This window comes from Phalangium opilio, unplaced genomic scaffold (genome assembly GCF_054372755.1).
Source record: "Phalangium opilio isolate 3A_F unplaced genomic scaffold, DU_Popi_V2 ptg000113l_1, whole genome shotgun sequence".
NCBI lineage: Eukaryota > Metazoa > Arthropoda > Arachnida > Opiliones > Phalangiidae > Phalangium > Phalangium opilio.
The window spans coordinates 3,889,283-3,907,094 of NW_028324209.1; the positions used below are offsets into that span (position 1 = coordinate 3,889,283).

A 17,812-nucleotide genomic window follows, 5' to 3' on the forward strand; every position below is an offset into this window, starting at 1 on the left:
AATGAGTGAATAGCGCTATCTTTTTCAATGCTAAAATGATTTACCGTGCATAAAATCAGAGTGAATAGCCCCTCGATTCCCTACTCTAAACAGTGATTAAATTATAACCGTATAAATTTACTTATGCTGTAATTCTAATATTCCGGCGAATCGAAGAACAGATAGTTTTTAGTGATAATCCCCTCGATGAGTTTACAACAGACTTATGCCGATGCACACTTATCGCATCTTATAAATTTCTGACAAGGGCTTATGCCCAGAAACTTTTGAAAGAGAAAGTTTAGTTATAGCATGAGTGAATCATATACTAGCTCCCTATAAGTTACTCAGCCACACTGGCCTAATGTATCCAGCGTTTTCTTCCCGCCAAAAAAGTGTTACCTATATGCGACCTACAGTGAGAGAAAATAACACTTCTCCCGGCGCTTACGTATTTCCGGTAAAAAACCGGAAAAGGAGATCAACCAATGAAACTTTGAACTGAAAGGTAGTTAGTATAAGCATACGACGTTTTAGAAATTTTGTGATTGTTTGCGGACGGTTCAGAGTCGTATTTTATCTTTGAAATTATTTTAATGGGTTAGGGTTGGCGCAATAGGAAGTTTTATTATTTTCGCATTAAAATGGCAGAATTTTGGATAATTTTTGACAAAGCCCAAATGATAGAAACTCAAAAATTTTTATTCCGTAGGCAACATTCAGAGGCAGGAACTATTTATGGAGAGAGAACCAAACTTTATCAAAAAAAAAAAAAAAAAAGAGCTAAACAACAACTTAATAGTCATCTCGAAAACCTTACTAAACGTTTTAATAATGCGTCTAAAGAACTAATAGAAAAACTTAAAGAAAGGCCCAACCCATTTTTAACGAAGCCTGTTGTGAAACCAAAATTATTTTTCAATAAGCAAATGAATGAATGTGACGCAAAGAAGTCAAACCTCCAAAACCGTTAATACCATTTGGAACTATCGTCACTTTCAAGTTCTCGATATATTAATTTCAAAGCCCTAAGAGAGGGCGCCGTCTACTATCACTTTCACCCGCCTCCCCTCCTCTCGACTACTATTCGGAAGAAAATGCTGGATACATTAGGCCAGTGTGACTGAGTAACTTATAGGGAGCTAGTATATGATTCACTCATGGTTATAGTGATTACGCATTTTAGTGATTATCCCCTCGAATTACCTTTAGCAATGCTAAAATGATCAGACGCATAACGCCCATTTAACACTATGTTAGCTCTATCTAAACCCACATTTGAATTAACCGCCAAAACGTTCCAGTCAAACATAACATAGATGACGATAGCTACTGAACGAGAACGAAACACATGAGGAGCGAGGTAGGAAACGGGGAAAATCGTTATCTATTTAATTAGCACATACATAAAAAATATTTATATAAAAACCCCAAACATACAAATTCAAAAGTATCCGACCCCACAGATAAAAATTCAAAAGTTTCCGACCCCACATCACCCCGACATTTTAGAGATAATAATAAATAATAAAAAACTCGAGGTTTCTATCAAGTCTCTATGGTTGAGTGGGTAGAGTGTTTGTCTTCTACACCAGCGGCCCGGGTTCGAAACCCGGGTCTGACCTGAAAAAATTTTAATTAAAATTAAATCTCTAACCGAGCCCAGTAACCCCTATGGGTGGGTTGTGGTAATATAACGTTCCTTTTAAGCTAAAATCTGACGATAACGAAGCGACAACCCCGGCCACTACTACTACTACTACTACGACAGCTCGGGTCAAACTAAGAGCCTATCGTATACTACGATATGGCTAAAAACAAGCCATTTATATATTAATGAAACCAGTTTTATAAAATCCGCAAGTAGCAAAGGTTTCCGGTATTATCAGGGTAAGTTACTTAAGTTTTCTCCTTGATATATTTATAAGTACTTTGTATAAGTGCAAAGATCCGGGTTTTATTTTTTAATTACGATTCCAGCTTTTCAATTAAATACCATTAATTAACTTATATGGGCGCCGCCATTGACCCCTGTAATGAAGCTTCTCTGTATGTTGTGTGACGTGTTAGTCCAAACGATGATTGGCTCATACACTCCGCCAGTAAGATAGCTCGTTTTACACGTAGTCTGCTGCTAGAAACGTTCTCTTAAATTTCGTTTTCTGGATCGTCTCACTCTTTTTAAAGTTATTTTATTGGCCAACAGAGGGTGATTTTAGACTAGGAAATTGGCGAAATTTTTGAAAATACAGAAAGGCAGTTCACATTATGGATTAACGCGAAGGGGCCAGTGTATTACGTTACATGCTCATATCTTCCTTAATAATATGGTTCCAATTTTAAATATCCATATTTTTATATGATCTTTCCAATAAAAAATAAAAAAATTCTAGGGTGTACAGGCCCGTAGCCACGGGGGGGCACCAGGGGGCAATGCCCCCTCAAAAATATATCCTGCCCCCTCAAATAAGATTTCGGTTTGCCCCTAAATGCCCCCTCAAAATTTTCCCATGGCCTCTTATCAAACTAACTTTGCCCCTGTAATGAATATTTTCATTTTGATACACAAATATTCAAGCTATTTAGAATGTATATCAACATATTTTAGACTTTATTGTCTTTACTTGTGTATATTCCTGATACACTTGGATTTTTTTACTTGATATATCCCTGATTCATTTGTATGTTTTAAATTCACTTTTGATATGTATCCCTGATACACTGGAATTTTTAGCTTTTTGTGGTTATCCTTGATATATATCGCTGGTTTTGTCATCCAGGACCAAAATATTATGTCGGGGTACAGTGAGGGGTCGGACGTTTTGGAAAAAGTGTTCGGGATTTTGAAATCCAATTTGATTTCTTCGGATTCCGTCGGATTTCGTTTGATTTCAGAATTCGATAAAATCCAATGAATTTCATCGAATTTTGAGATTTTTCCCGTGATTTCGACGGATTTGCGATTTCTTTGGATTTTGGATTTCGTGAATTTTGTAATGGATTTCACGATTTCTTTACTGATTTTGTTTCTGATTTTGTGATTTCGCTTCTGATTTCGTGATTTTTATGTTGATTTCGTGATTTCTTTGTTGATTTTTTGTTTTTTTTTTCTGATTTTATGATTTCTTTAATGTTTTGTGATTTCGTTGCTGATTTCGGATTTTTTATTTGATTTCGAAATCAGCATTGATTTCGGATTTCTTAAGTTGGATTTCACGGGTAGCGTACGGGAGTTCATGAATGACCGACCCCTCGGGGTACAGACTTACATTTGACGCCTCAACAGCGACTTGCGAAGTTGCGAGGCGAGCTATGTCACTTGAAAGAAAGTGAAACTTAACTTCCCTAGCCTACGAAAAAGATCTGACTAGAAATTTAGATTTAGAATTGTTTATTAACAATTTATTTATTTTTAAACTTTTTAAAAAAAGTTTGATTTTCAAATGTTAAATGAGTGTCAATAATGAAATACCTGCTTAAATATTTGTCTGACATTTTGATATTTATGTTATTCTATAAAAAAAATTCCATTTGCCATGCCCCCTCACAGAAAGATACTGCCCCCTCTGCGTAACTTTTCTGGCTACGGGCCTGAGGGTGTACCATTCCTTTAAAAAGATACACCGATCTGGACATATGACGTATTCGCAACAAAAGCCAATCTATATTATATACATAATATCTGTGGTTATAGTTAAATCGCAAAGAAGGTAGCTGGATTTGCATAACAAAAGTTTTCATATTGAAGTCAGTAAAATATGACTAAAGTTCATTACCGGCGAAATCGTGTTTTTTCTTCTTTTATTTTTGCGCCCTCTGCGCCCACTTTTGGGGTCACCCTCATACCGCTCGCCAAACATTAATATTTAAAATGAAAGGTTACATTTAATTTGTTCGAACTAGGAATAGCTAGCGCTTGTGCTTAATAAATAATTGTGTACCTCCATAAAAAAAAATTATTTGAAAAATTATAAAACCCCAAAATTTTTAATGTTATTTTACAAATGACCCTTACGTGTTTAGGGTGTAAAAAAAAAGGTGAAAATTCCGTTAAAAACCTAAAATCCTAAATCAACTTTTTATTTTGTTTGAGATGTTATCGTTAATCCCTCAACCCGAGTCCCATTTATCTTCAATTTTATACATTTTAAAGGAAAAGTTATAGAGACCAAAATTACGCTAATAAATATGAAAGTTACGAACCATAGTTGTTAAATATTTTACGTGTGACTGGTCCTTTAACTAAATTGTTTGGTGACGTCATCAGCAAATATTTTTGCTAGATGTCAGATTGATTGAATGACTACTGGAGTTGTAAAATACATTTTATTTTTTTATTATTTCGTCACAGTTTATTTACAAAATATATGCATTTTACCCCAAAATGGAGAGTTAAAAAAAATTCCAAATTTTTCTTTCTACAACAACAGGTTTCCGGCACAGGCACGGTCGTTAAAAACCTTTTTTGTAACAGGTTGTTGGTTTCTTTTTATGAATAAATTGCTTACATTACGGAGGCGTTTAACTTTTTAACTATCGAACAAAAATTATAGTTTGGCTTGCAAATAAGGGTAAAATGAAATATTCCGAGAACGTGCCGTATCGTAAGGTTAAAAGCCTTAAGGTATAGTTTGAAAATTAAGAACTACTGTAATCTAAATTCCACGTAGTTTGTTAACAGAGTTCATACGAACGTGGGAAGACCCGGAATTATCAGGTACATGTGAATGTCCAATGGTCAACCACGTGGCGGCATACGTCACGTTTTTTAATTATTTTTTGAAACACTTTTTTTTCATAATTATTATTTTATAGCAGGAATAGATTTAATTTTAGAAGTAGGAATGGAGAACAGAGCAACGTGGGCGCGCGTCAAAGTCCCAGACCCTCTTCCCCGGGACGGGGGTATGAAAAAAGGGGCGGGTCATAGCGAAAGAGGTAAAAAGGAATTAGGTATTTTTCGCCGTCCCCGTCAGCAACGTCATGAAAACGTAGTTTAAGTGAGCCAATAAGATAATTTAAACTCTTCGTTACGTGTTGGAGGGAGGGGCTCTATACTGGGCTATGAGTCGGACTGAAGTAAATACTAACCGTTCTCCAATCCTGCTTCTAAAATTACATCTATCCCTGGTTAAACTTAAAATATATTTAACGTCGATGAATATTTCTAATGTTAAATTAATGTTGCGCTGGCCATATACGATAATCAATCACATTAAGGGCGGGAAAGGCGAATTAAAACAATGCTTCATGCCTGGGAGAAAAGAAAAAAAAAGGAACCAACACCCACGTGAAAATGAATTTTATTTTATAGGCAGATTACTTTCTTTACTCTTTTTGGGGTCAAAAAAATTGAAGAAAACTGACCAATAAATGAAAATAGGGCGTTTCTATATGGTCTTTAACAATAGATTGTGTTAAATACATTGTTTAAAAGGTGGTTTTTTAGCTAGGTTTATGTGGTATCCATCCCCCCTGGAACCGATAAGTTTACACTGTGTTAGTATATCATCATACAACACGGCTCAATAGTGAATTGTTTGATGTCAAATCTAGGAGAAAGTAACTTAATTTTTTTACCGTAATTTATAGGATAGTGGAACGCTTAAATAATTATAAAATAATAATAATAATAATAATAATAATAATCATAAAATAGTTTTATTTTGTAAATTTAAATCGATTTCAAGGTATGAACTTTGTCGAAAGAATGAATATTGATTTTGGGCGTTTTTAATTTAATTCTTTTTTTTTCTTTTCTTGAGTGTTAAAGAAAAAATATGCAAAGGGAAACTGAAACAAAATTATAAATGCAGGAATAAGGCTAATTGTGTTTAATTGGAAATCGTTGATTTATATTAATCGTAGTCTGCAGTCGTAAAACAATTAAGTTGAAATTAAAATGTATGCCTTAAATAAAGGGGACGTATCTTACTTAAAATTTATGCCAAATTTGATTTAGCTAGCCATTTAACAAGAACGTACCAAGAAGTGATATCTAGTTTATTAGGTAGAAGATATAAGATGCCTAAGTATTCGCGCGCCACAGTCCCGGTCCGCCTTTCAAAATACAAGGGGGGGGGGGACGTAAATGGAAGCCGGGCTATTTCGCCTCTCCTCAATGGGAAAATACGTAATTTTCGTCATTCGCGTCGCGCTGACGTGAGTTTTCAAGAACCAATGAGATGCTGGTTATAATTTAGAGGCGGGGATTAACTCCGGACCTACGTTTGGACTGGAGATAAAGCTGGAAATGTGGCGAATTTACACCTTCTCCCTAATAAACCAGATATCACTTCTTGAACGTACCTAAAATAATTTAGAGTTTTCTCTCCTCTCCTGATTTTTTGTAGTATCGTTATCCCTTTAAATATTTGAAACAATGTTTGGTTTGTATGTTCAAGCTTGAATGGAGGTCCTGATTCTTCGTTGTAGGTGTAGATTATTTCGTCATCGTACACTGTTAGATATTTTCTTCTAGTCTCCGGTGGCTCGAGAATTCTTTCGCTCTACATGTGCTGTTGGAAGGGGAAGCCTAGATTCAGTGTTTCTATCAAATTAAGGCCAATAGCTTTACGGCGCGTAGAAAAATCATAGAATGTAGCTAAAACCACACCACTTGATTGGCCCCCACTACTACGATTGCCCTTGGTGTCCGTCAGTTTTTAAAGGAAATGAAAAAAGTAAAAGGGTACAGTATACGTTCGTTTAGGGGTCGGTTTGACTTTACAAGTGGGGTTTGTGGATTAAAAAGAAAAAGTAGGAAAGAGGTCAGGATTTTAGGGAAAGTTTTCCTTATTGAAAGCTTGCCCCTGTCCCACAGATTTTGTTCTATTAAACGGTTTGTCTGCGATCTTGTAAAAGCCTTTTGTGTACTATACCGTTTGACATACTTAAGCTAACAACTTTCTCTTAAAGAAAGTGTTTAATAAACATTTATTGGGTCGAATCGAAATTATGTTATGATTGAAGTTAACGAGTTCGATTTATACGAGCTACTTACTTCTACGTTTAAAGGTGATGTGCTTATTTTAATGGGGAAAAATATTGAATTGTTTGTTAGGAGTTGATTTGTTTACCCTCGTGCTTGTTCTGTTAGTTAGTTGGGTGGTGGTAATTGACGTCATACTTTTGAATCAGCAATTGGCAACGTTCGTTAAAAGTTCTGCACTTAATGAATGGTGTAAAATGCTACTTATTAAGTATCGTCTGCTTGATAAGAGGGAAAATCCAGTTACGTGGATCGAAAGACGTTAGAATGGACTTCAAAGTTACCAGTCCAAAGTCGTTTGGTTTATGTCATATCTAACGTCTTTGTAATATGCATGCCTATCAGTATTCCGTCTGAAGACAACAAACCAGTTGGTTAAACAGGAGACTATTTTACCCCGGACTTACCAACCAAATTATTTGAATAGAAACTTACGTTTTACATATTATGCAAATTCATTCCTTTCTAATTCTAGCCTAAAACATTAATAGTTGCTTTGAAAAGGGACCTGCCTGTAAATAGGCTTAGTGTGGACGTCCCTTCGTAGATAGATTATTATTATTATTATTAGTTTGTAACTTATTATTGATTTAAGTTACTGAAATTTGAAAGTCTCAGAAAACAGGCTTAAGCCTCCAAGCATAACGGTATCCATTATAGCAAGTGGGCGTAACTAAACGTCAAATGTTACAGATATATACAATGTATTCCGTTGCCTAGCAACCAACCACTATTTTCCGCATACTTTACTATACATATTTTAGTTTCCTGTCTTTAATGACCTTCAAAGATTCTACCTTTCATTTAAGAAAATGTGTAAGGGGGTTTATGTTCTTACGTTCAACGCGACGACTTGTTAATTTTAATTTTTTTTGTGTGTGGAAGCCCTCGAAAAAATTGGGAACGAAAGTGAAAGTTTCTTTTAATTTTTTTTTGTTACTTTCCTTTAAGCCGTTACTCGGTAACATTTTTATGGATTTTTCTTTTTTATTATATTTTCTTACGGTTGGAGAAAAATATAGGTCTGATGATAATAATGAAAGTAAAAACTCCATTTCGTTCGAGACCCGATTCTTTCTGTAGATTTTTAGCCACATCGGTTGATGTACATCTAACTATGGTTTATTAGTTTTACTTGGTATGAAGAAGAAGATGCTGATGTTGTTGTTGTATTCGTTCGTCTTTTAAAAAGGAGAGGATTATAATTTATCTTTAAAGGTAGAATTGAGATGAACTATGAAAGTATAAATTCCTATAATGAAAATTTTTTGTTCATTGGTGATTTATATTGATTCTCTTAAAAGAGATAGGGATTCATTGGTGATTTAAAAAGGATAGGGATTCATTGGTGATTTAAAAAGGATAGGGATTCATTGGTGATTTAAAAAGGATAGGGATTCATTGGTGATTTAAAAAGGACGGGGATTCATTGGTGATTTAAAATGGACGGGGATTCATTGGTGATTTAAAATGGATGGGGATTCATTGGTGATATAAAATGGATGGGGATTCATTGGTGATATCATAAGTTTATAAGATATGTTCCATAAGTATGTCACTACCCATACTTCGTAATGTTAGAGGCTTAATGAGAGCTAGTTCAAGAACGACGCAAGAATTGACTACACTCGGTTTTGCAGTCCATACTCCTCTTTAGTCTGTACTAAGCCTTTGACAGCGCCTCACTAGGCGTCACTTTACGAGATTCTATGACGTTTCACCTACGTCACTTCATGACAAGCTCTCATTAAGGAGTGACACACTTATGGAACATATCTTATAAACTTATGGTGATATAAAATGGATGGGGATTCATTGGTGATATAAAATGGATGGGGATTCATTGGTGATATAAAACGGATGGTGATTAAGGGTTTCATCTGGATCGAAGGCTACTCACTAAAACCTCTTTGTGGTTTTTAGACGGGATTGGAATTAAGGGTTTCTTAGGGGTTACGATTACTCATCTTAGAACCGTTACAACTACTCACTAAAAATTGCTTCGTCTTTTATTAAGGATTCGTTACTTTTGAGCTTTTTTAAATTAATATGGATTCATTTAACGCTGGCTTATTTCAAAAATAATAGAATGTTTTACAAGTAAAATGTTCTCGATAGCTGGAGCCTAGCTTACAAACTACGGGGCTCTAATCTGGCCGGGACCATCTTGTTAAACTTCAAATTATATTCGTGAATATAATAAAAGTTTTTTAACAAAAAGATTCGGGTCTCCGCCAGTGTCATGACGAATTCACGATCTCTGTTTTCTTGCAGACTTAATGAAAAATGAAATATATAATGATAATTTAGGCAAATTTTGTACACCTTGCGCCATCACTGGATTTTAAAAATGATTTAACGGATTTAGATGGATTATTGGAAATTATTAATGGCTTATAAGTAGTTAAGTTCGACCTTTGTGACCTCTACATTGGCATTAAATTATTACTTTCGGGAAAGTTAATTGATTGAGATTTTTAGTGTGTTTAAATATATTGATGATTGATGATTTTTTGCGCGTATTGGATTACGTAATGCTGGTTTGAGTTTAAGTGAAACGTTTTGAGATTCAATTAACTGGGAAGCTTTAGTTAGAATTTAGAATAGATAGAATAAAAAAAAACTGTATTGAACTGCTTTTTAATCAGACAGAAATTTAGAATAAATTCACTCTAATGTTTTAGAGTATTTATAAAATATATTGAACTTAGAATGTTTGAGATATATATATTAAATCATGAAATTAAAGTGTTTTGAGATATTTAGAAACTTTTAACTGCTTTTGAAAACTTTTAACGAAATAAGTATAGCTATAAAACTGTTAAATTTTACAAAGTTCTAATTTGTTTTTCCCAACTTTTTGGTATTGTTTCAGATCAAAACAATTTCGCGGCGGCCGACTCTAACAGCGGGACACCCACCAAATCGTTCGTCCCTTGCAAAGTTTGTGGGGACAAAGCATCCGGTTACCATTACGGCGTCACGTCCTGCGAAGGCTGCAAGGTAATCAATTTTGAATACTCTTAATTAAAACCTTAATTACTCCGCTCGCCGCTAAACAATACAAGAAGGAAAAAGGGGGCCATCCAAAGTTCCAAACCAACAATTAGCGCATTCTTTCTTATGTTTGTTTGCTTTAATAATTCGTCTACGCAAAACCATCAGCGGTATAAGGCATTACTCGTTAAGCCTAACTTTGAAAACTATTTGACGTATAGGTAGTTCCGGCCTGTTTGCCATCGCTACGTTACGTAGCTGTGCCCATATTTTTCAAATCATATTTAATAACCGTTGATTTACAATGAGAAATTCGAGAGTCGAAAAACCCCTTTATTTTCTCTTAAAATTTTATCCAAAATGGCGACCTAGATACTCGGCGCGCGAGGTCCTGTTTTGACAGCCCCGCGTCTCTCTATGCCCAATTTTTATGGAATTCACGCGCATTTTTGGGGGGAAAACTATTAAAACGTCATAAATTTTAAAAATTAAAGGGTTGCTATCACAAATAAATAAAAAAACTCAAAGGGGTGCCATAGTAGTTGGACATCCTGGATTTTGAAAATGGATATGAAATGTCAGGGAATTTTAAAATTGTCACCAAAGTCAGGGAAAAGTGTGAAAAGGACTTTGGACTGTCTGGTAAGAAAAACAAACCTGGAACAATCAAGAGAATTTAAAATTGAAAAAATTGTGCTCACGTGCTTCCCATAGTAGGCAATTTCAATATTTAGGTGTAGTTTAGGATTTAGGAGGTTTTTCATTTCACTTTCACTTTGAATCCATAATACATGTATTAACAACTTTATAATGAAGGAGTGAGAAGGACCAAGCATATATCAACCTATAATCTCTTTTATTAGGTCAATTTAAAATTCATATCTTATTTTTTTTCTTGCCACGTTATACAAAATAGGTCAAATTCAAATTTCCCAAAAATTTTAACAAAGTTTCTGTTTATTTCTTTTTCTTTTTAATTAAACTTAAGTAAGAGTTCATTTACTCTCTGAAAAACACCTAACTTTGAATATATTATTCATCCCATGCATAGTGTTTTCTTTCAAAAATATGCAAATTATTGGGAGAGAAATATTTTGAATAATTTTCATAAAACCCCGTTAGAACCCGGTGTATAATTAAAGCCCGTATTTTAAAGTATAATAGGTCTAGTTTTCTCAGCTAGAACTGACAAGTAAAGTAGTAAAACGATGTTATTAGAGCGTCGTCTGCTTTGGGTAGCCAATATTACGTAAATTTATTGTTCCATGGTCAGTTGAATCGAAGCTGTTCTCGGACAATTTGTTACGATAGCCTAAAAACAACCAAAATTATCGAACACTCAAATGAATAAAAAAAAAAAAAACGAGTCAATTCAATTAATACACGTAATTAATTCTAGTGAACCAGTTCATTCGAAAAAATGTTTTTATATCTAGACTTTTTTGACAAATGAAAGCCCTATTTTCGTGTTTTGGTATTAATTTATTATTTTGATTACTCGAAGCCAATAATCATTTAAGCGTGATCGAGAGAAAATGTCTTATTTCAGTGAAGTGGCATATAAGCAGCACCTGTCGTGAACAGTGAAACCCATGTTTAGGTTAACAATAGAGCTATCTCAATTGTGACGTCAGTGCCTAGGTAAAAACGTCACGGGCTTAGTATTGGCAATGGGCGGCCATGTTTGGTACCGCTTTGATTCTATGGGTGACGTCACACTAAGGCTTCTGAGATAGCTCTATAGCTTCTATTGGAGCAACATATCTGTAATATTTATGCAGATTATAGGAATAAGCCCGAACCTTGTTTTGAATGGAGTATAGAGAGCTTTCAGTTGGAGGAGGAGCTGAGTCTCGTGACATAATTTACGCTGCCTTATTGGTGGGTTTGAAGCAGGAATGAAGCTGAGACCACCCAATATGGCTACCAGAACAGCGGTAAGACTTGGGAGGGTGTGACGTACTACTATCTCATCTGAAAGCTCTCTATTAAAAACATTCCATGGGAATACTTTATTGAAATTAGGCATTATTACTCGGCGTTTAAATGAATGTCTAACTAAATGTCACAGGCACCAAGTAACCAGGTTTAGTCCATGTGATTATAATTTTTTTATTTTTCCAATCGCTCGTGGCCTATTTTACGTTATTCTAGCTTCGCGCGTACTAATACGTGACTTTCGTTGCCAGGGCGAAATGGCCCCGTTTCCCGCCAAAGTAGTTTTTCTTTCCCGCCACTTTTCACGTGCACGTTGTTGTATCTAGAAAGTGAAAGTAGTGAAAGCGCCCCAACAAGCGAACGGGGTAACGGCAAAAAAAATCGCCTTATTAGTTTCGGAAGGAATTAGAACGTATATCTAGGACAACTACCAACTAATTCTAAGCGGGCGCACCACCACTAGCCAAACCACTATTTGATAGCGTTCTCGATTCATATTGGTCACGTGGCTCCCTAAAGCCTCTCGGGATTTGCGCCACTTCAAAAATGGTGCCATAGGCGACCTCTAGTTGAAAAACCTGGAACCTTGTTTTAATACTCTACCCTTAAACTTTACGAGAATTAACTATGGACCTAGTTTATCACATTGTTTTCAGACAAACTTGATTTTTGTTTTTTAATTTAGAGAGTGAAATGTTGGTTTTGGCGGGAGGTAGCTTAGCTAGTACCATCTGGGTGCGGAAGTAAGAATTACGTATCCTCCTTATCAATGGCACTTGGCTCTTACGAAAGGGAGATACATGGGCACCCCGAGCTTTTGGTATAGAAACTATTGGGATAGGGTTAATGTTTTACGGTATGAGTTATAAAAGGGTTATTGATTTATGCACTCAAGGTCGGGAAGATACCCTGTACATGGGTAACTTTACAATTGCGAACTTAGTACTTTCACAGGCTAGGAAAATTATTTCGTGAAAATTAATTTTATTCCTTTAATTATAACGAGTTACGAGATTATTCAAAATTAAAATAATTTTAAACACCTGTAAGTATCCCTTTAAATTTAAAAATAAATCCTAGTTCCATCATTGACACATAGATGGCGCGAGCGAATCGAATCTTAGCTTCAACTCGAGTTATGGTCGACAGCTGGCAGTAGTGTCGCGCTCCGTATAAAAAAGGCGCGCCAAGCTTCTAACAAATTTGAAATTTTCGCGGGAAATTGTGGAAATAGGGAAACCAGTTTATAGTTACGTTAATCCTGTCTGTCTTTCAACCCGCTAATTATACAAGAACCGTGGCGTGGTTTTAATTCAAACAAAAAATGTTTTGTTTAATGACCATAATTACGCGAGTAGATAATTCATGTTATAATTGATTGACAAATTTAACTACTATAATAATTATAATTGAATTTATTGCATAACGTAAGGAGAGTTGTAAGAGAGAGAAAATTATTTAAAATAATTTCCTTATATTTTTATATGAAAACAACATTTTTTTTCTGGGTCATAGTAAAAATAACCATGTTTAATCATTTGTCGTTAGCGGCCTTTTGACAGTGTGAATAGAAAATTTCCCCCGAAGTCTCCTCCCATATAATAACAAAACTACCGGTAGTACAATTATATGTTTTTAATAATAATTGCGTTTTGTCACAAATGTACCTATTTAACTTAGGAATGAAAGGGGGGAGGAGGGGTTGACATAGCATAACGCTTCCTTAAAAGGACAAGCGCGATGTTATGGGTTAGCAAAAACCATTCTATGATCGCGACTTTTTTGCCACTGGCACTTGTTTTATTTGTTTTGTACTGGCTTAATACAGTCAAGCCATGGGAGCTGCCGCTTTCCCATCGCGAGAGTTAGTAGGCTTTGATTGAAGTCAGATCGGATTATTTTCCATTTCCTGTTTATGCATTAATCTTAAAACATACGAAGCCAATCTTTATAAATGACTAATATTCATATTTATGGGCTTATTTTGGTGGAGAGAAAAGGGGGGGGGAGGTTCCGCCAGTTTCACCGGGGCCCGTACCTTCTATGGGCCCGGATCGCCTATAGTGCTGTCTTTATGGGGGGCCCTCCGATTCCGTCAATTTTCCTGGTGCCCACAAACTATTGACGACCCTGTTTCAAAGCTCACCGGGCTATGTTCGTAAAACGTGATTTTCGAATGAGTTCTGTCATTTAATAATGGGACGACATGATGTCGTAGTTTCGCGAACAAACTACAACAGTGGTCGGAACCCTTTTTTTTCTGGTCGTATTATATATTTAATATTCTCTTTGTATTGGATTATAAGCCTAATCGCTTCTTATTTAGCGAAGCACAAAGCCCTAGTAAAAGGTTCTAATAGGAGGGGTAGCGAATTACAAAAAATAAAAGGAGTCAAGAGAGATATAAAGGGGGGAGGGGAGGGAATGTGGGTGGGGCGTTCAATGACCTCGCGTATAACTTCCTCTGAATCAGCCAAAATAAAATATACATATGTCCATCTATATGAGCTTTAATTTGTTTATCCGTAGCTATTTTGTATTGTTATTCGCCAAGTTCCCACTCCCACTTGGTGACTGACTGGTGGTCTTAGATTATTCATCTCAAGTTCTCAACCTATTAAGGATGGCTTAAATTGTGTAATTTGAATAAAGTGAAGGGGATTATGTTGCAAGTCTTCAATGAAAAAAACTGATATCTATATATATATAGCCGTATTAAGGTAGAACTAGTTCTATTTTAAATTAATTTTCATCGACAACCCCTTTTTATTATTTCTTCCTAGTATTTTTCCTGCTTATAAATTTATAATATTTCGGTATGGATTTCTAGTCAAAGTATGGATGGGGGTAGAGTCTGGTAGCATTGGCGAAGCCTGTTAACTGGATTTTGGGGCGGCGGCAAAAAGGGGGTCATAAGCAGATAGGCTTAAGTCTGGTGCTGAGGTTTATACATTTTTGCTCGCTTAAAGATTCGCGAAATTTCATCACCCGTACAATATAGGGATGGCGCTAGCGTCGCGCATTGGTAAAAGGTACGGGATGCTTAGGAGTATCGGAGGGTTGAGGGGGGTGGAAAGAGAGCAAAGTTGGGGGTCGAGTCTCGGTAGGCGTAAAAGTTGAATGAACCGTCTAGTGGGGAGGCAAAATAATGTGGGGGTAGACAAAAAAGCCAATCGTAGGCTTTGGCAGCGCTGTAACAGCCGCGTACGCCTCGCTCCCCCCTTGCCACTACTGATCTTTCGGTTTTAGTCCTAGCAGTGTGCCGAGACCGAAACTCTCTACTGCCAAAGCTTTGTGACTTCGCGAGCCCAGTCCATTTTTGCCATTTTAGTTGCTCACCTCCCCCGGCGTTTTTCCTCCTTGGTTGCTAGGTGAGCATCAAGTATAGAATTACGTAGATTCGAGGAGTGCGCCTTCGTCCTTCGATAGACTAAACTTCATTATTCTCCAATGGTCAGTCTCGTGTGCCCGGTTTCTGGACACCAGTCTATTGTTTTAAATCTACGAGACGATTAAGTATTTTTTCAATGGTTCCTGTCGTGTACAACCCTTAAAACTCGAAGATGTAAAAACAGTTTGCAACGTTTCGTAAAAGAGGACCCGGCGTTAAAGTTCTTCCAATAAATTTTTTAAAATACGTACTTTTGTACTACAAGCCAAGGGGTTTTACACTGGTGATACCGAAGCCGGCTCTCTGGTAAGTTATATCTTGTACAGTGCTATGGCGCTCGTGGCGCATCCCCTCTAGACGTTTTCGCTCCCATACCATCTCTCTCTTTTTACCGAGTTAACTCATCATGTCGCTGTGATTTTTTTATGGCCAACGCGAGCTTAGGAAACGTTAAAAAGTTTCAAACGAGGCAAGGCTTAGCGGAATATCTAAAACCTTAATAATTTAGTCCCGATGGATTAGGAGTCCCTTCTACACTTACAATCTTTTGTCCCCCAAATTTCAATGTCCCACCATGAGCGGTAAGTAGGCTTAAAACTTTTCTCTTGGAAATTTGATTTCTCGAGGTTAGGCCCATGGCTTTTGGGCGCGTTTCGAAATACAGACGTTTTCGCGATGCCTTGAGTCGGTTTTTTTTCAAGGTATGATCTTTCGAAGAGGTTTAGAAAGTAATTTTATTTGTTAAAGGAATAGGTTTTAGGCCTAACGCGGTTTCTAGTAAAGGTCCTGTTGTAAGTTTAGAAGGTTAAAGGTCATATACGAAGCCACTTCTGATTGGTCGTCGAGCTCGCCGGTCGGGTGGCGCATAACCCAAGTAGCTTCTGTGAGGGGATACAAATACAATCATAAAATCGCGCCATATAGCTTTTACAATATCACTCGTGTAAGTAATCAGTCTTAATATTGTTGCGCTTACTTTTTTGGGGGGTAATTAAGCTTATAGTTTTGTGACAGGAATGATTAATGGATGTAAAGTTAAAGGGTAACTACTTGGGTTTGAATTCCACTTGAAATGAGAAGCAAAATGGGGTCTTTCAGTTGCTTAGAAGTTGTCAGACTTAACAATCGCTGGTAAACCCCTCAGTTAAGAGCTTACAAAGTATCAATTTTGTCGCATTTGCACGGTTCTCTGTACACCGCAGGGTTCTTGAAACTTCTGACCCGCCCATTTCACTTCGAAAAAATTTGTCAAAATCGAAATAAAATTGTAAAATTTCCCCAAAAACATACCTATTCTATAAAAATATCAAAATGATTTTGACACTATTTTTGGTTGCCAAAATGTCGCTTTATTGTTAAAATACCATTTTCCCTCATATTCATCTTCATTTTGAGATATATGACTGAAAATTTAACGGAATAGGGTCCCAGAACAAAGAATATAAATACTTTTGACATGTTCTAGGGGTAGCAGTAGGTTAATTTTTATTTATTTAAATCATTTACACTTGATAATCTCAAAATTAATTTAAAATGTGCCATCAAAATCGTTGCCATGGGCCCATGGCTGAATCCTAGAGTTTGTTTAAGGCACCACCAATGCTAGCATTCCCAATATATTTCCATCTCGTCTACAAAATTTAGTAGATTAGAATCGTGTAGCACGTAGACTCAGCACGAAAAGTGCAGTAAAATTTGCAACAACAGCAATATCTAGTGACACTAAGTCTCCTTGAAAGTCAGTCATACGATACGATTTCTGCTAAAAGTGAGGTTTTTGATGTGCTTATATCATGGATGAAGGATGCGCGTGAAAAACATTCGACGCTCTACAGGATGTGCAACTCCCTATACTAAAAAGTAGACAAGTCGATACTAGCGCCGCCTGGCTACCAGCGCTGGAAACCCTCGCGGGAAAAATAAAAAATACTTGACATAAGAAAAAAACACGCGCTACCGTCAATTTTTTTCCTTAGCGTCGTCTGCTAGAAGCAAAACAGACAGTTTTTTACTTTTTTTCTTATGTCCAGTATTTTTTATTTTTCCCGCGAGGGTTTCCAGCGCTGGTAGCCAGGCGGCGCTAGTATCGACTTGTCTACTTTTTAGTATAGGGAGTTGCACATCCTCTTGAGCGTCGAATGTTTTTCACGCGCATCCTTCATCCATGCTTATATGCTGAAAGTAAAAAAAAAAAAAAAAAAAATAAACTTCTACGTAAGCTAGCTAGGTTTCGTAACTGGCTGGGATGAAAAATCCTTCTCTGTTCTTAATCTAGGGGTTGCCTTTTTTATGTAGATGCGTCTGCTGAAACCGATTAATATATAGCCTACAAAAGTACTACGGTACCTAAAATGTAGTTGATCAGGAAGTCATGCCGTTAACTAGGTTAAATTTCGAGCTATGTCTATTAACGTATTAATAATATTATTGCTAAACCCCAAGCCAAGACTACTTCTATATCTCGGTGATTATAATTATCAAATAGGAAGCAAGAAATAAAAAAAATTATCTGTTAT

The 17,812-nt window shown here is 36.3% G+C and overlaps 1 protein-coding gene across 1 annotated transcript in view; it reads left to right on the forward strand.

The window, feature by feature from the left end:
* The window catches only part of LOC149623407 (ecdysone-induced protein 78C-like), a 63,167-nt gene that overhangs the window by 27,800 nt on the left and 17,555 nt on the right, over positions 1-17,812 (forward strand). Inside the window, exon 2 of the mRNA XM_089853316.1 lies at positions 9,846-9,973. Coding sequence (XP_089709442.1) covers positions 9,846-9,973 — 128 coding nt within the window. The remainder of the gene's footprint in view (positions 1-9,845; positions 9,974-17,812) is intronic.